This window comes from Microtus pennsylvanicus, chromosome 1 (assembly GCF_037038515.1).
Source record: "Microtus pennsylvanicus isolate mMicPen1 chromosome 1, mMicPen1.hap1, whole genome shotgun sequence".
Lineage (NCBI taxonomy): Eukaryota > Metazoa > Chordata > Mammalia > Rodentia > Cricetidae > Microtus > Microtus pennsylvanicus.
In genome coordinates this window covers 93,915,140-93,929,364 of record NC_134579.1, presented here as the reverse complement: position 1 = coordinate 93,929,364, position 14,225 = coordinate 93,915,140, and the positions used below count along the sequence as shown (strand labels likewise).

Sequence of the window (14,225 nt, the reverse complement as noted above, 5' to 3'; positions counted from 1 at the left end):
GCACACACCTTGGAGAGGTAATACACACACTGCTGGAAAGCATAGAGCACCACCTCCTCCAGGGCCGCCATGGCCTCCTCGCTGGCCGTCAGTGTGCAGGAGAACAGTGATTCCTTGGAGCCTGCAGGGAAAGGGGTCACAAGGGGGGGTCACCAGAACAGTCTGCACATGTGGACCCACCCAGTCAGTAGCAGCCAGGACTCCCCCAGCTGTCTAGCTCCCCACTGAGGGCTCTGCATGGCACACCAACACTCCCAATCTGGCTTTTGAGGTACAGCGATCCCAAACCTGGCTTAGCCAGTAACACCGGGCAGTCAGAGAAGACCACACACATGTGTTCACATGCTCCCATGTCCCTGAGACAAAGCACAGAAGTCTGTCCTTCCTTCCATCCTCTCCACTTCTTTCCTTCTCTTCTTTCTAGGTCATGCAGGCTTCTATCACTGGGCTCCTTTCTTTTAAGACAAGATACCCAGCATGGCCATGAACTCACTCTGGAGTCCAGATTAGCCTTGAGCCTACAACTGTCCTGCCTCAGTCTCCTGAGTGTCTGGGTTAAGAGACCAAGGTCTCCATGCTGTGTTCTCCACCAGAGCTGGCTATATTCCACTGCAGCAAGCCCAACCCAGCCCTGAGGATCAACTGTTTAATGACACAGGTCAGAAGGCTTGCACAGCAGCCCCTTGGGAAGCTGTCACATGGCTGTGGAGTCAGAAGAATCTCTCAGGAAAATGGAAACCTTTCAGCACCCAGAAGGCAGAGGCCAACAGACCTCTGTGAATTTGAGGTCAGCTGATCTACACAACAAGTTCCAGGGCAGCAGGGTTACAGTGAGACTCTGTCTCAAAACACCAAACCAAAACAACAACAATACACCACAAAAAAAGGGAAAGAACCCCAAATTGCTGCACACTCCATCCCAGGCCTGGAGGGCTGCTGGGTTATCCACGAGAAGATCCAGATCCACCTCACTGCAAGGTGCAAGGGCAAAGAGCAGGCTGACAGGAGAGGCAAACAGGCAACAGTACACAGTACACTCCAGGTGTGGACCTGAGACATCCCAGGCTGACACTGAGAGGAGGAGAACCAAGGGCATAAAGCCATAGGGGCCCCAGGAGCAGATGTCCCTCAGGCAATGAGGAAACCCGGCCTCACCTGCTATAGGCAAGCACAAAGGAGGTTTGGGGACACTCCACAGACGCAGTGAGCACTACCTCCACTACAGCTTGGACTCACAGTGCCAGGGGGCTAGACCTACACAGTCCAAGGTCCACACTGACACAGGAGAGAGAGAGTGGCTTTGATGACACGGCAGAGCAAAGCTCTGTCCCCAGGTCCCCAGGTGCACGGTCAGGACATGGGAACCACCACAGTCATCATGAGCTCCTGGCTCTGTCAGAACCCCCCAGGCATAGAGTCCTCAGTGAAACTGCCTAGGGCATCAAGGCCTGGCCTCACACCACCACCTTTTATTTATCTGTCTGGTGTGCGTGTGTGTGTGCGGGGGGGGGGGGTATTCATGTGTAGGTGTAATGTGCCAGTACATATGGAGGCCAGAGGTCATCCTCAGGTGCCTTTCCTCAGGAACTAGCCATCCTGTTTTCTGAGACAGGATCTCTCTTTTGGCCTAGAACTTGGAATGAGCCCCAGAGATCCTCTCTCTGTCTCCACCCCCGCCCCAGCACTGGAATTACAAGCATGTGCCACTCTGTGTGTGTGTGTGTGTGTGTGTGTGTGTGTGTGTGTGTCGGGGGTGGGAGTATGTGATTCAGATCCTCCTATTTCCATGGTAAGAACTTTACTGAGCTACCCTCCTTTTTTCTGAGCAATTTTGTGTGTTTGTATCCATCCATGCACACGCATCTGTGTTCATGTGCACGCACACTCACATATACACACATCTGCAGACCAGAAAACAACGTCCAGTGTCATTCCTTGAGGGTATCCACCTTGGTTTCTCAGACAGGGTCTCCCCCTGGTGTCTGGGGCTCACTGTTTTGGCCAGGCCGGCTAGCCAGTGAGTCCCGGGGAGCCTCCTACCCTCCAGGATTATGAGCATGGGGACAAGTCCACACCATCACCCCTGGCTTTTTACTTGCAAGCTAGAGACAGCACTCAGGTCCTTATGTTTGTACAACCAGCACTTTACCAACCGAGCCACTTCCCCAGCACAGCGCACAGCATTATCTTTATAGAACCTCACCACACCGCACCCCACCCCACCCCAATCCCCTCGAGCAGAACCACCTCTCCTCAAGTATTTTGGGAATTTGAGTATTTGGAAATGCTAATTTAAGGCATGCTGCCCATATTTTCCATCTCTGAAATTGATGCGCCCTACCATTTTAAGCTATGATTGGCAGCATTCTTCCTTTCTGGATTAAACCCCCCATTTGGTTAACTGTATGTTCATGTGTCCCCTCCAAGTGGTCTGTGCACACACTCAGCCTCAGAACATACAGACAACACAGACTAGCAAAGTGTCATACAGCAGGCCCTAGAACATCAGATCAGTCTAAATCACTGATGCTGGCCTCATCTGTGATCCCTAAATGACTGGCCTAGGGACCGTGAAAGCTCCACACTGTACAGGCACGTGTGCATAAAGTTACCGCTGTGCCCGCTCTCATGGCGCACCGCAGGGGCCATACCTGTGACATCCAGCTCCTCCTCCATGTTCTGCATGTACAGCGGGCATTTCTGCTGGATGAAGTACAGGAGTTCGATGGAGTTTGACATCCAAAACAGGATGTGCTGAAGGTCGGGAACCAGGTCGGCCATGGGGAAGCTGGCCCAGGAGATGGGTTCCTGGCTACCAAGACAGAAAGACTAATGGATTACTCTGGGTGCAGATGAGGAACTGAGTCTGCGGTTCTGTCTGCATGGGGACAGTCATTCTCATGGGATACTAGCAGAAGCAAGTACTTCTGTCAACTTCCCCAAAGTCAGGAGCCTACTGAAGGCTGTCTTCACAGCTCTTCTTCTGGAAGCAGATGAGGAGTAGCTGTGAACACTACGGCACACATACACATAGACACACACATACGGGTATCTGTGGGGGCTCACTATCCATGGCTTTGGGGGTAAGAAACCTGAGTATAAGTGTGCTATTAGACAAAGAAATAGTTTAAACTGATTACTTAATAAGGGAATTCTCAGAGGACAAGGCTGACTGAACTGAGATTAGTTAGATACTACCTAATAAGAGACTAGCGTCAAGAATGTGGGAAGCTGATGACTCAAGAGGCAGCAATCAGTGGTGAGGATGGAGCTCAGTGGTAGAGCCCCTGCCTAGAACCGCCCAGTGAGGGGAGTGGGGTGTGGTTCAGTGGTAGAGCCCCTGCCTAGAATCCCCCAGTGAGGGGAGTGGGGTGTGGTTCAGTGGTAGAGCCCCTGCCTAGAATCCCCCAGTGAGGGGAGTGGGGTGTGGTTCAGTGGTAGAGCCCCTGCCTAGAATCCCCCAGTGAGGGGCTGGGGTGTGGCTCAGTGATAGAGCCCCTGCCTAGAACCCCCCCCAGTGAGGGGAGTGATGTGTGGTTCAGTGGTAGAGTACCTGCCTAGAATCCCCCAGTGAGGGGCTGGGGTGTGACTCAGTGATAGAGCCCCTGCCTAGAACCACCCCCCGCCCCGTGAGGGGAGTGATGTGTGGTTCAGTGGTAGAGCCCCTGCCTAGAATCCCCCAGTGAGGGAAGTAGGGTGTGGTTCAGTGGTAGAGCCCCTGCCTAGGATCCCCCAGTGAGGGGCTGGGGTGTGGTTCAGTGGTAGAGCCCCTGCCTAGGATCCCCCAGTGAGGGGCTGGGGTGTGATTCAGTGGTAGAGCCCCTGCCTAGGATCCCCCAGTGAGGGGCTGGGGTGTAGTTCAGTGGTAGAGCCCCTGCCTACAATTCCCCAGTGAGGGGCTGGGGTGTGGCTCAGCAGTTAAACACTTGCCAACCATCAGTGAGGGCCTGAGGAGAATAGCTCCCTGGTAGAACATGGTCTAGCATGTGCAAGGCCCTGGGTTTAATCCATAGCACCATGAGAAAAGAAATCAGATGAAAAGCAAAGCATGTTCCTCAGACCTGGAGGTAACCGTTAGGAAATTCCAGTGTGGATAGTCACTGGAGGTCACCTCCCAAGGTCTGTAAGGGGAGAAGGACATTTCTAGCTCCCACACTCCCTTCTGCAGTTTAGTGTGCTATCCACATGGGGGCACTGTTACTCTGGTTAATGAAAACAGAACCAGGCACTGGTCAAGGGGCTACCAGGTATCTGGCACCCTGGCGAGTTACAGGAGCAGCTCAAACCCCTCCTATAGCTAGCCAGAAACAAGGGTCCACTCATCTCAGGCTTGCCGCCTTCCAGCTAAGCGTCCCCATTTCAGAGGGCAGTGCCAATGACTGGCACCTGTTTCCCTTGATGTCCTTCTAGACTAGACCTTTACTGGCTCTCACAACCATCTCCCCTGCTCAGTGTCACACACCAGTCCCAAGAGTTGTGTGGGTATCAATCCTTCAGTGTGACTTGCATCTACTTTTTATTGTCCTAACCAGACTCTTGGGACTCCTGTGACTTTGGGGCTACCCTTAGGGCCTTCACAATTCACTAAAATGTCAACATGCATGCATTGCTTTTATTTATTTATTTAGACAGAATTTTGCCATGTAGTCTAGTCTGGCCTTGAACCAGTGAACTTCCTGCCTCAGCTTTCCAAATGCTGGCACTACCATGCCCTACACAATTCCTCTCCTCCTCAATGCACCGCCCTGGGTCCCTAAGGCTTAGGATGGTAGATTCTCACATAAGCCTCTACAGTCTTATCTGCTGACCATCCCACCTAGGTATCTGCAGCCATGCACACTCCCTCAGAAGGATCACCCCAAGATCTGCCCACATTTGCTGAACACCCCACTTGGTATGTGCCTCTACAGTCATGCACACTCCCTCAGAAGGATCACCCCAAGATCTGCCTTAGGCTGGTTTCATATGAGGAGAAGTCCAAGAATCTCTCCCTGGTGGCCTCGGTGTCCCTCACTGGGGGAGTTCTGAGGGGCTGCTTTTCCACCTCTTGTAGGGCATCCAGATATGTAGGCCTAGGAGCAGACACAGAGCTCCCTAACCCAGCCTGTGCCTGGAGAAGATCAAAGCTGATGACTGTGGAGTCAAGCGCCTGGCATTTGATGTTTCCACATGCCTGGAGCGCTGAGGAAAGGGCCACGCCCATGGAAACATCTGGGGCCTAAATGGGGTGATGTGAGGGAGTCACACGGGAGGGTCTGGCCTTTGTCCTGCTGTCCCAGGGCTGTCAAACTCTCCCCTGCTGTCCCAGGCTCTACCCAGCCATTAATTTCACTTTAGTCCACAAACAACGGTGACCTCTCTGTCCTGTGCCTGGGTGGGGGAAGAAGCAGCTGGTGACCATCTCTCCTGTGTTAGCTACTAAGCAGCAGCAGCCTGCCCAACTACGTGTGTGCATGTGCGTGTGTGTGATATGAGTATGGTGTGGGAGTATTTAGTGTGTTTGTGGTATGATGTGTTTGTGTTGTGTGGAATATGAGTATGACATGGGGGTGTGTAGTGTGTCTGTGGGGTGTGTGTGTTATGTATGGGATACGAGTATGGAGGGCCTGCTGGTTCCCCACCCGCCCGACTTAGACACCGGCACGTACAAGAGCTGCACACAGTCAGAAGAGCATTCATTGAACTCTCCGGACCCCAACTCCATTTGGTTTTCAAAATTCTCTGCCTTCCTCAATTTCCCCCAGGGACTCAAAGGGGTGGGCAGCCCCACACTGCCAAGTAGACCCGCATATATCTCACTGCCTAGAGAGCCCAGGCAGCAACAACACACTCCAAGGCGGCCTCTCTAAGCACGGAGGATCCTGGGAGCTCTTGCTGGCCAGCAGCCTAGACACATTAGTGAGTTCCAGGCTCAACGAAAGACACTATCTCAAGGGAATAAGGCAGAGTGCTAGAGAAGGACATGGCCTCCTTTGGCCTCTGCAGGTGCATGCACCCCGCCCCCAACACACATGTACATCACAAACATACACACGCTCATACATGCCCCTACACTTCCCACACATCCCCACACCATACACCACGTACACCCTACACCTCCCACATACCCCACCCCTCCACAACTCCCACACCCCACACTCTCCCAGCTTCCCCACTGACAAATACTAACATTTCTTTCTCTGCCTTGGCCTCCCTGCCTCTCACTTTCTGACTTGTTTTGCTCCAGTCCCGGCCCTACTATTTCCCAAGGCACTTGTGCTGTGATTTGCATTTCTGATCTGTGTTTATCTTGACTTAGCCTTGTTCTTTCTTTTACCAGTGTTTGTGTTTTTCCCTCTAATCATTATTTCTGATTCCCCTCCCTCAGCAGGGACTGTTTCCCTCCCTGGCTGATGTCATCCTGGGGTGACTGTCCGCAGCTGTGTGGTGACCCACCTCTTGGACTTGGGGTCAGAAATGTGTCCATCTGCTCTTCTGTGCGTGTGTGCGCGTGCATATGAGTATGGTGTGGGAGTATTTAGTGTTTGTGGTATGATGTGTGTTGTGTGGAATGAGTATGGTGTGGGGGTGTGTAGTGTGCCTGTGGTGTGTATGTGTGTGTGTTATGTATGGGATATGAGTATGGCATGGCGGTGTGTAGTGTGTTTGCGGTGCAGCGTGTATGTGTGTGTTATGTGTGGGCTATGAGTATGGTGTGCGTGTGTGTAGTGTGTCTGTGGTGTATATGTGTGTGTTATGTATGGGATATGAGTATGGTGTGGGGGTGTGTAGTGTGTCTGTGGTGTATATGTGTGTGTTATGTATGGGATATGAGTATGGTGTGGGGGTGTGTAGTGTGCCTGTGGTGTGTGTGTTATGTATGCGATACGAGTATGGCATGGCGGTGTGTAGTGTGTTTGTGGTGTGGTGTGTATGTGTGTGTGTTATGTATGGGATATGAGTATGGCATGGGGGGTGTGGTGTGTTTGTGGTGTGGTGTGTGTGTGTGTTATGTATGGGATATGAGTATGGCATGGGGGGTGTAGTGTGTTTGTGGTGTGGTGTGTGTGTGTGTTATGTATGGGAATATGAGTATGGCATGGGGGGTGTGGTGTGGTGTGTGTGTGTGTTATGTATGGGATATGAGTATGGCATGGGGGGTGTGGTGTGTTTGTGGTGTGGTGTGTGTGTTATGTATGGGATACGAGTATGGCATGGCGGTGTGTAGTGTGTTTGTGGTGTGGTGTGTGTGTGTGTTATGTATGGGATACGAGTATGGCATGGCGGTGTGTAGTGTGTTTGTGGTGTGGTGTGTGTGTGTGTTATGTATGGGATACGAGTATGGCATGGGGGGTGTAGTGTGTTTGTGGTGTGGTGTGTGTGTGTGTTATGTATGGGATACGAGTATGGCATGGTGGTGTGTAGTGTGTTTGTGGTGTGGTGTGTGTGTGTGTTATGTATGGGATACGAGTATGGCATGGGGGGTGTAGTGTGTTTGTGGTGTGGTGTGTGTGTGTTATGTATGGGATACGAGTATGGCATGGGGGGTGTAGTGTGTTTGTGGTGTGGTGTGTGTGTGTGTTATGTATGGGATATGAGTATGGCATGGGGGGTGTGGTGTGTTTGTGGTGTGGTGTGTGTGTGTGTGTGTGTGTGTTATGTATGGGATATGAGTATGGCATGGGGGGTGTGGTGTGTTTGTGGTGTGGTGTGTGTGTGTGTTATGTATGGGATACGAGTATGGCATGGGGGGGTGTGGTGTGTTTGTGGTGTGGTGTGTATGTGTATGTTATGTATGCGATACGAGTATGGCATGGGGGAGTGTAGTGTGTCTGCAGTGTGGTGTGTATGTATATGTGTTATGTGTGGGCTATGAGTATGTGGTGTGTGTGTGTGTGTTTCAGAGATCCATCTGCGGGAATGTTCCTTGGGAGCACTGCCCATTTTGTTTTAGGGAAGGGATCTCTCGTTGATCCAAGGCTCACTGAGGAGGACGGCTGACTGGCCTGCTTCTCCGTGTCCAGTGCTGGGACTACAAGCATGCTCCCATGTTTGGCTTTTTGTTGTTGTTGTTTTTTTTTTCAGCGAGTTCTGTGCATCAAACTCCGACCTCGAGTTCTCATGCTTCAGGCAAGTACTTGACCAGCTGGTTCATCTTCCTACCTAAGATGGTAATGTTTTTGAGGAACTCTGAAATCACAAGGGGAGTTTCTAAAACCCAATTACAAAGGAAAGTGTATTTTTAAAAGGATGCTTGGCATAGTACACGGAAACAACAAGAGTCCTTTAACACAGATAAGCAGGTTGGGTAGAGTCAGGCGCAGTGACACACACTTATGATCCCAGCACTTAGGAGGCAGAGCTAGGATACCCTTGAGTTCTGGGCTAGATGATGAGTTCCAAATTAGCTTGGGCTGAACAGTGAGCTCCTAACTCAGAAATCCAAGGGCTGGGATCAATGAGATGGGGTAGAGGCCCTCCCTGTGGGTGTCACCACTCCACATGCTGGGGACCAGTACAGAACAAAGTGGGAGGGGAGGAGGAAGCCTGCTGGCACAGGCTCTTCTCTCCCCTGCTTCCTGGCTGCCCCAAGGTGAGCGGCTGTTCCTCCCCTCCCTACTGCTAGGAGGCTGCTTCACCACAGCGTGGGGGTGCAGGGCTAGCCCTCAGTGGAAACCACGAGCCAAAAGGCACTTTCCCTCCCCTAAGCTGCTCTGTCTGCTATTCTGTCACTGTGATGTGAAGGACATGGTCCGGAAGAGGGCAGTTCCAGGTGAGGAGAGCTGGGACGCAGACCCCACGTCCACAGAGCAGAGGAACGCTAATTCTCAGACACAGGAGAGAGATGGAGATCTGGCAGCCTGTGGCCAGGCTAAGCCCAGATGTGAGTTCATGGGACTGACTGCGGTGTTCACACCGCTCTGTGTTCTTGTAGTGATTCAGTATTTTCAAAAGAAAAAAAGGAATTTGAAAAGAAAGCCATGAGCATGCCTGAGGGACTGCATTTCTGGAAATACAGCAGAAACAGTAAAGCTAAAGGGAAGGCCTTGGCTCTTCCTGTCAGTGGGGAAGCAGGGTCCACCCCAGCTACACTTCTTTCAACCCAGTCAAGCCAAGGCCCTAGGCCACCCAGGCAGATAGGTCCTGGGATGGAAGGTTCTAGTCTGACCTGCACTTCCAGGTGCAGCAGGAATGTTTAGCAGTTTGCCATCATATCCACACCGCCTCAATTTCCTCAAGCCTGGCTGTCCCAAGACAAAGCCCTTCACCCCAACTGAACAGGACCAATACCTCTACAACTCTTCTGAGCCCTACCATACTGTCAATCATCCTTTGGAATCAGTGCTGCCTCCAGCTAGTTTGCATAGAGCCCCGATAGGCCAGGAAGCAGCACTTGGTCTCCCCATGCAGCTGCAGACTCCAGGGGTCCTGACTCCCACTCCCAGTCAGTGGCCTTATCTGGCTCATCTCCATCTGGTGGTCATTGAGAATGGCAGGACCCCGGTCATCTATCCTCCCTCTGTACGTCCTTTGATCCTACTGTACAAAGAGGTCACTGGACAACCCTGAAACACCCATTAACAACGGCATGCCTCTGATTCTGAAATAGGAACATGATACCAGCAGGGGGAGCCCTTGGCCTCCCAATTCCAGTCCCCTCCCTAAGTGCCCTGAGTTCTGAGACCATCTTTTCAGCTCAACCTGAGCGTTAGCATGAGAGCACGGTTTCATAGGCTACAGTCATGTGTGCAAACACTTATACATGTCACAGATACCGTCTGGGGACTTTTTCTTTTAAATACAGGGCCTCATGTATTTCAGGCTGACCTTAAATTCACTATGCACCAACGGTGACCTTGAACTTCTGATTCTGCCTGCCTTTACTTCTGAGTGCCATGATTACAAGTGGACACCCTCACCCCTGGTTTCTGGGGGTGCTGAAGATGGAACCCATGGTTTCCTGCATGCCAAGCAAGCACTCTACCCACTAAGACATCTCCCCAGCCCTGGGCATTATTTTTCAGTACTAGCATGCTGGAAGAGCCAAGGCTGAAGTTCCCAGACTCCCTCGTTGTATACACTGTGCAGACATGCCACTGCTACCCTGACAATTCGCCCAGAGAGGGCATCTCATGAAGGCTTCAATTCCAGCAGGGCAGCATGCTGGTGACAGATTATCCAGAATGATCCACCAGGTCCACCAGTGCTGCAAGTGTCCAGATGTGCTTTCCATGGACGCTGGGCTAGGGTGCTTTAGGGAATCAGTTGTGGGAAGACTCCTCTCTTGTTAAAGATGATCTGGGTAATTTAATGTGCTTGTGTGTGTGTTGCTAGGCAACTGTTCTACCACTGAGCACCAGGTACACCTATGGTGGAGTGTATGCTGTTGTTTTAGCACTGATGATTGAACCCTGGTCCTCCCTGGGGCTAGGCAGGTTATCTATGCTAAGTCACTTCTTCAACTCACCGTGGGATTCTAGGCAGGAGCTCTACCACTTAGCTACACTCCTAACCCTCAATAGGAGATCCTAGGCAGGAGCTCTACCACTAAGCTATGTCCCCTGCCCTGTTTTTACTTTATTATTTGAGACAGGGTCTTAGCTGTCCAAGCTGGGCTAGTATTCACCATGTAGCCCAGGCAAGCCTTGAGCTTGCAATCCTCCTGCCTCAGCTCCTAAACAGCACAGTTGTCACGTGCCTGCACCACCAGGCCTACCTAGGAAATTTTCCTCACAGCTTCCCAGGGCGGTTAGGGGAAAGGAATGGGAAGTCTGGAGTTCAGCCCAAGGAGCCCGCAGGGAACTCGATGCTGCAAGAGAGAGGACGATAACTAGGTCACACTTACAGTTGCGCCTGCTTTTCCGCTAGCTCTTTGGTTTTCTCCTATAAAGGAAAAAAAGAAAGACAAAATGAAATCTGAGAAAAACAGGATAGCACAGGGAAAAACTCAGATACACATCATTCAGAGCCTGCGGGATGGCTCAGTGGGACACACGCTTGCCACAGAGTCCCTGAGTTCTCTCTCCAGAACCCACACAAAGGTGAAGAAGGGGAGGGTTGCTGCAGGGATCTTAGAGCTGCAGGTGGGCTGCACAAGCCCTGCTGTGAGGTGGCACTCTTGACTACAGCAACCATGTGGTTAAGGGATGCCTTACGGGATCAGAGAGCCACTACACCCTGGAACATCCTTCCGAGTTTATTTAATGTTAAAAGGACTACCGGAACCACTTTTCTGAGCTACGGCAGCCAGACCTGGTAGTGGGGGTTTCCCTACAGAACCCTGAAATCTGGCAGTGATGCAGGCTTGGGCAGGTGATGACTTCAGCTCTCCCAGCACTGAAGATATTACCAGAGACAGGAGCAGGCAGAGAAACACACACCTGCAAACTGAGCACTCCACCTGGGAGATAGGGCAGAAGAAGGAAGAGTTCAAGGCCAGCCTGGGCTGGGAGACTGTCTCAAACAAGCACATAAGCTAACAACAGTAACTTTTTAAAAAATTTAAGGTAGTTCTTGTTTTCTAGATTATGGACCCCTATTTCTTGTTTCTTTTCTTTCTTTCTTTTTGATACCAGTCTCTCTATGTATCCCTGGCTGCCCTAGAACTCAATATGTAGACCAGGATGGCCTTGAACTCGCAGAGATCTGCCTGCCTCTGCCTCCCAAATGCTTGAATTAAAGGTATGTGCCACTATGCATGAACCTATTTCTTTTTAATCTTTAATTATTTTTAAGTCTCTGTGTGTGTGCATCTGATTATCTGCATGTATGTGCAGTACATGTGTGCAGTGCCCTTGGAGGCAGTGAGAGGCCATCAGATCTCCAGAAACTGAATTTCCAGGCAGTTGTGAACTGTCTGATGTGGGTCCTCTGCAGGAGCAGCAAGTGCTCTTAACTGCTGAACCATCTCTCCAACCCTAGGGTCCCTATTTCTAAAAACTGTATTACATAAAATCCCTATATTTCCATTCTTTAATGAGAGAAATTCGTCTCATAACAAATATTAACCCCTACCTAGTGGTTTCATAAACTTTTAATTCTCCTCAACAAATTCTAATGAAAAGATAGAAAGGGAGAACTAATTTCATGGGTTGTCCTCTGACCCTCTGACCTTCAGACCTGCACCATGGAACAGGCACCCATACCCATACACACCACACACACACACACACACACACACACACACACACACACACACTGGGAAAGAGAAGCCACTCCTCAATACACATTACTCTGTCTCCTTGAAAAACTCAGCAGGCGGCCGGAGACACCGGGACTCTGCTATTCCCTCTTAGCTAAGCTTTTTCCACTCTATAAGCCTTTCCCACAGATTCTGCTCCCCTCTTCCTGCATGTGACCCACACACCTCTTGTGACAGAAACAGAGCAGTCTCCATTTCACCCAAACAGACATTTAAATACTAGGAGCGATGGGACAAACACTCTATAAACAAAATGAACTGTCTAGTTATGCTTCCTGTTATATTACAGTGTATTCTCATGTGTGTGTGTGTGTTCCTCCGTCACACTCTACCTTATTTACTTATTTACCTAGAGACAGAACTCTCACTGAGGCTGAGGCTGTTTTAACTAGACTGACCCCTGGATCCACACCTCTCTAGCCCTGAGTCCTGAGACTACAGAGATGCTCCTGGACGAGCAAAGTCAAGATTCGTGAAAGCCTCTAACAACCCTGAGCAACAGAGACACGTTTGGTGCCTGGGAGTCAGGTCACCTTCAGGGCAGGAGCTGCAAAGCTGCTGACACCTTGGACGGCACCAAGCGGCGTGTTCCAGTGCTTTTACTTGACCCGCCCAACAGGTGGCACTGCTGGGCTTTTATGAAGAGTCCGGGGGGGGGGGGGGGAGCAGGGAGGGAACCGCTTGTCGCGGGAGAGGCCATGGATACTGCTAAGTACCCCATGAGATATACAGGACTGGCTCCACAGTGAGGAATTCTGCACGGCCTTCCTGCCCCGCCCCCAAGTCTACTGGCCCAGGTTGACCTGGAGGGAATGTGCCAACAGCTGACTGTCCTGCTCCTCACACCAAACTGACCTGGTGGAAAACACGGGGCACTGAGCCTGTGGATAGTGGTCTGGCAGGGCTCAGACTCAGACTCACTCTGAAGGCAAAATTCTACACTGAGGCCTACAATGCCCAGCCTGGTGGCCTGCCCAGTATGGAGGTACAGATGGACAGGCCAGCCCTCTCCCAATCTGACATCACTGTGGCGACATCAGAGTAGTGGCAGGCCTTCGACTCTGGCAGGCGGAGCCCAGCCATCTAGTAGCACCAGTCAAGACACAAGCCATCACCCCCACGCACCCAGACGGTGTCTCGGACCATCTTGGAGATCTTGAGCAGGAGATGCCTGAAGGTACCAGGCTGGAAGCGAGTGGCAGAGTGCTGGATGCAGAGGCAGAGGAGGAAGGCAGGTGTCAGCTTGTAGTCATCACCACCAGGCTCAGTCAGTGTCATGATCCTCTGCAGCAGTGTGTCCTCCATGTCGGGCTCAAACTCCAGGAGCAGTGACCGCCGCCGGACCACAGCAGGAGGCAAGGAAGGGACTCCCCGGGATCTGAGTACCGCGCCACACATCCTACAGCTCTGTGGTGCGGCCCCAAGGCGGGCAATGGCACAGGCAGGTAGCGGCTGTGCCTGCCCAGGGTCCTTGAACAGCAGCAGGTAGTAGAGACCCAGGGAGAGCAGGTCACCATGTTGTAGCACCACAGGATTCCTTCCCACTTCCGAGAAGTTGACTGAAACCGACGCCCCTGCGATGGGCTCCAGCACCAGCCTGGCCCCTGCCTGTCCACCTTCTGCGGACTGGTGGCGGCGAATTGTGCAGTGCAGGGGCAGGATGTCTGGGGCAGAAAGGCTGATGCTGGGTTTGCTGGAGGGTGTGCGCTGGCCCACTGTGTGCCGCTCCCGGCTGAGCACATACACCAGGCTATCCTAAAGAGCAGACAGATGACTTAGGACAGGTATGACGTTAGTCGTGGCAGCACCAGCACAGCAGTGTCCCTGTTCCGGCAACCACATCTTCCTAGGTTCTGTTCCCAGGACTCATAGGCTGCCACCCACCCCAAGTCACCAGTAACCTGTCACCTTGGCAACCCTTCCCTGGCCACCCCAGCCTATCCCAGAGGACATGGCTTCTCTACACAAAAGAGACCCACCAAGAGACAAAGGCTGACAGCCGCAAGCTGAGGGCAGCCAAACTCCCCAAGTCACCCCAAAAGAA

At 51.8% G+C, this 14,225-nt stretch overlaps 1 protein-coding gene across 3 annotated transcripts in view; it reads right to left on the bottom strand.

Annotated features, from left to right (window-relative positions):
• The window catches only part of Radil (Rap associating with DIL domain), a 74,491-nt gene that overhangs the window by 14,208 nt on the left and 46,058 nt on the right, over positions 1-14,225 (bottom strand). For all 3 annotated transcript variants that reach the window (XM_075974208.1, XM_075974199.1, XM_075974219.1), the window contains exons 4-7: positions 13,307-13,936; positions 10,826-10,863; positions 2,652-2,812; positions 9-121 (exon numbers count right to left, since the gene is read on the bottom strand). In XM_075974208.1, coding sequence (XP_075830323.1) covers positions 9-121; positions 2,652-2,812; positions 10,826-10,863; positions 13,307-13,936 — 942 coding nt within the window. The remainder of the gene's footprint in view (positions 1-8; positions 122-2,651; positions 2,813-10,825; positions 10,864-13,306; positions 13,937-14,225) is intronic.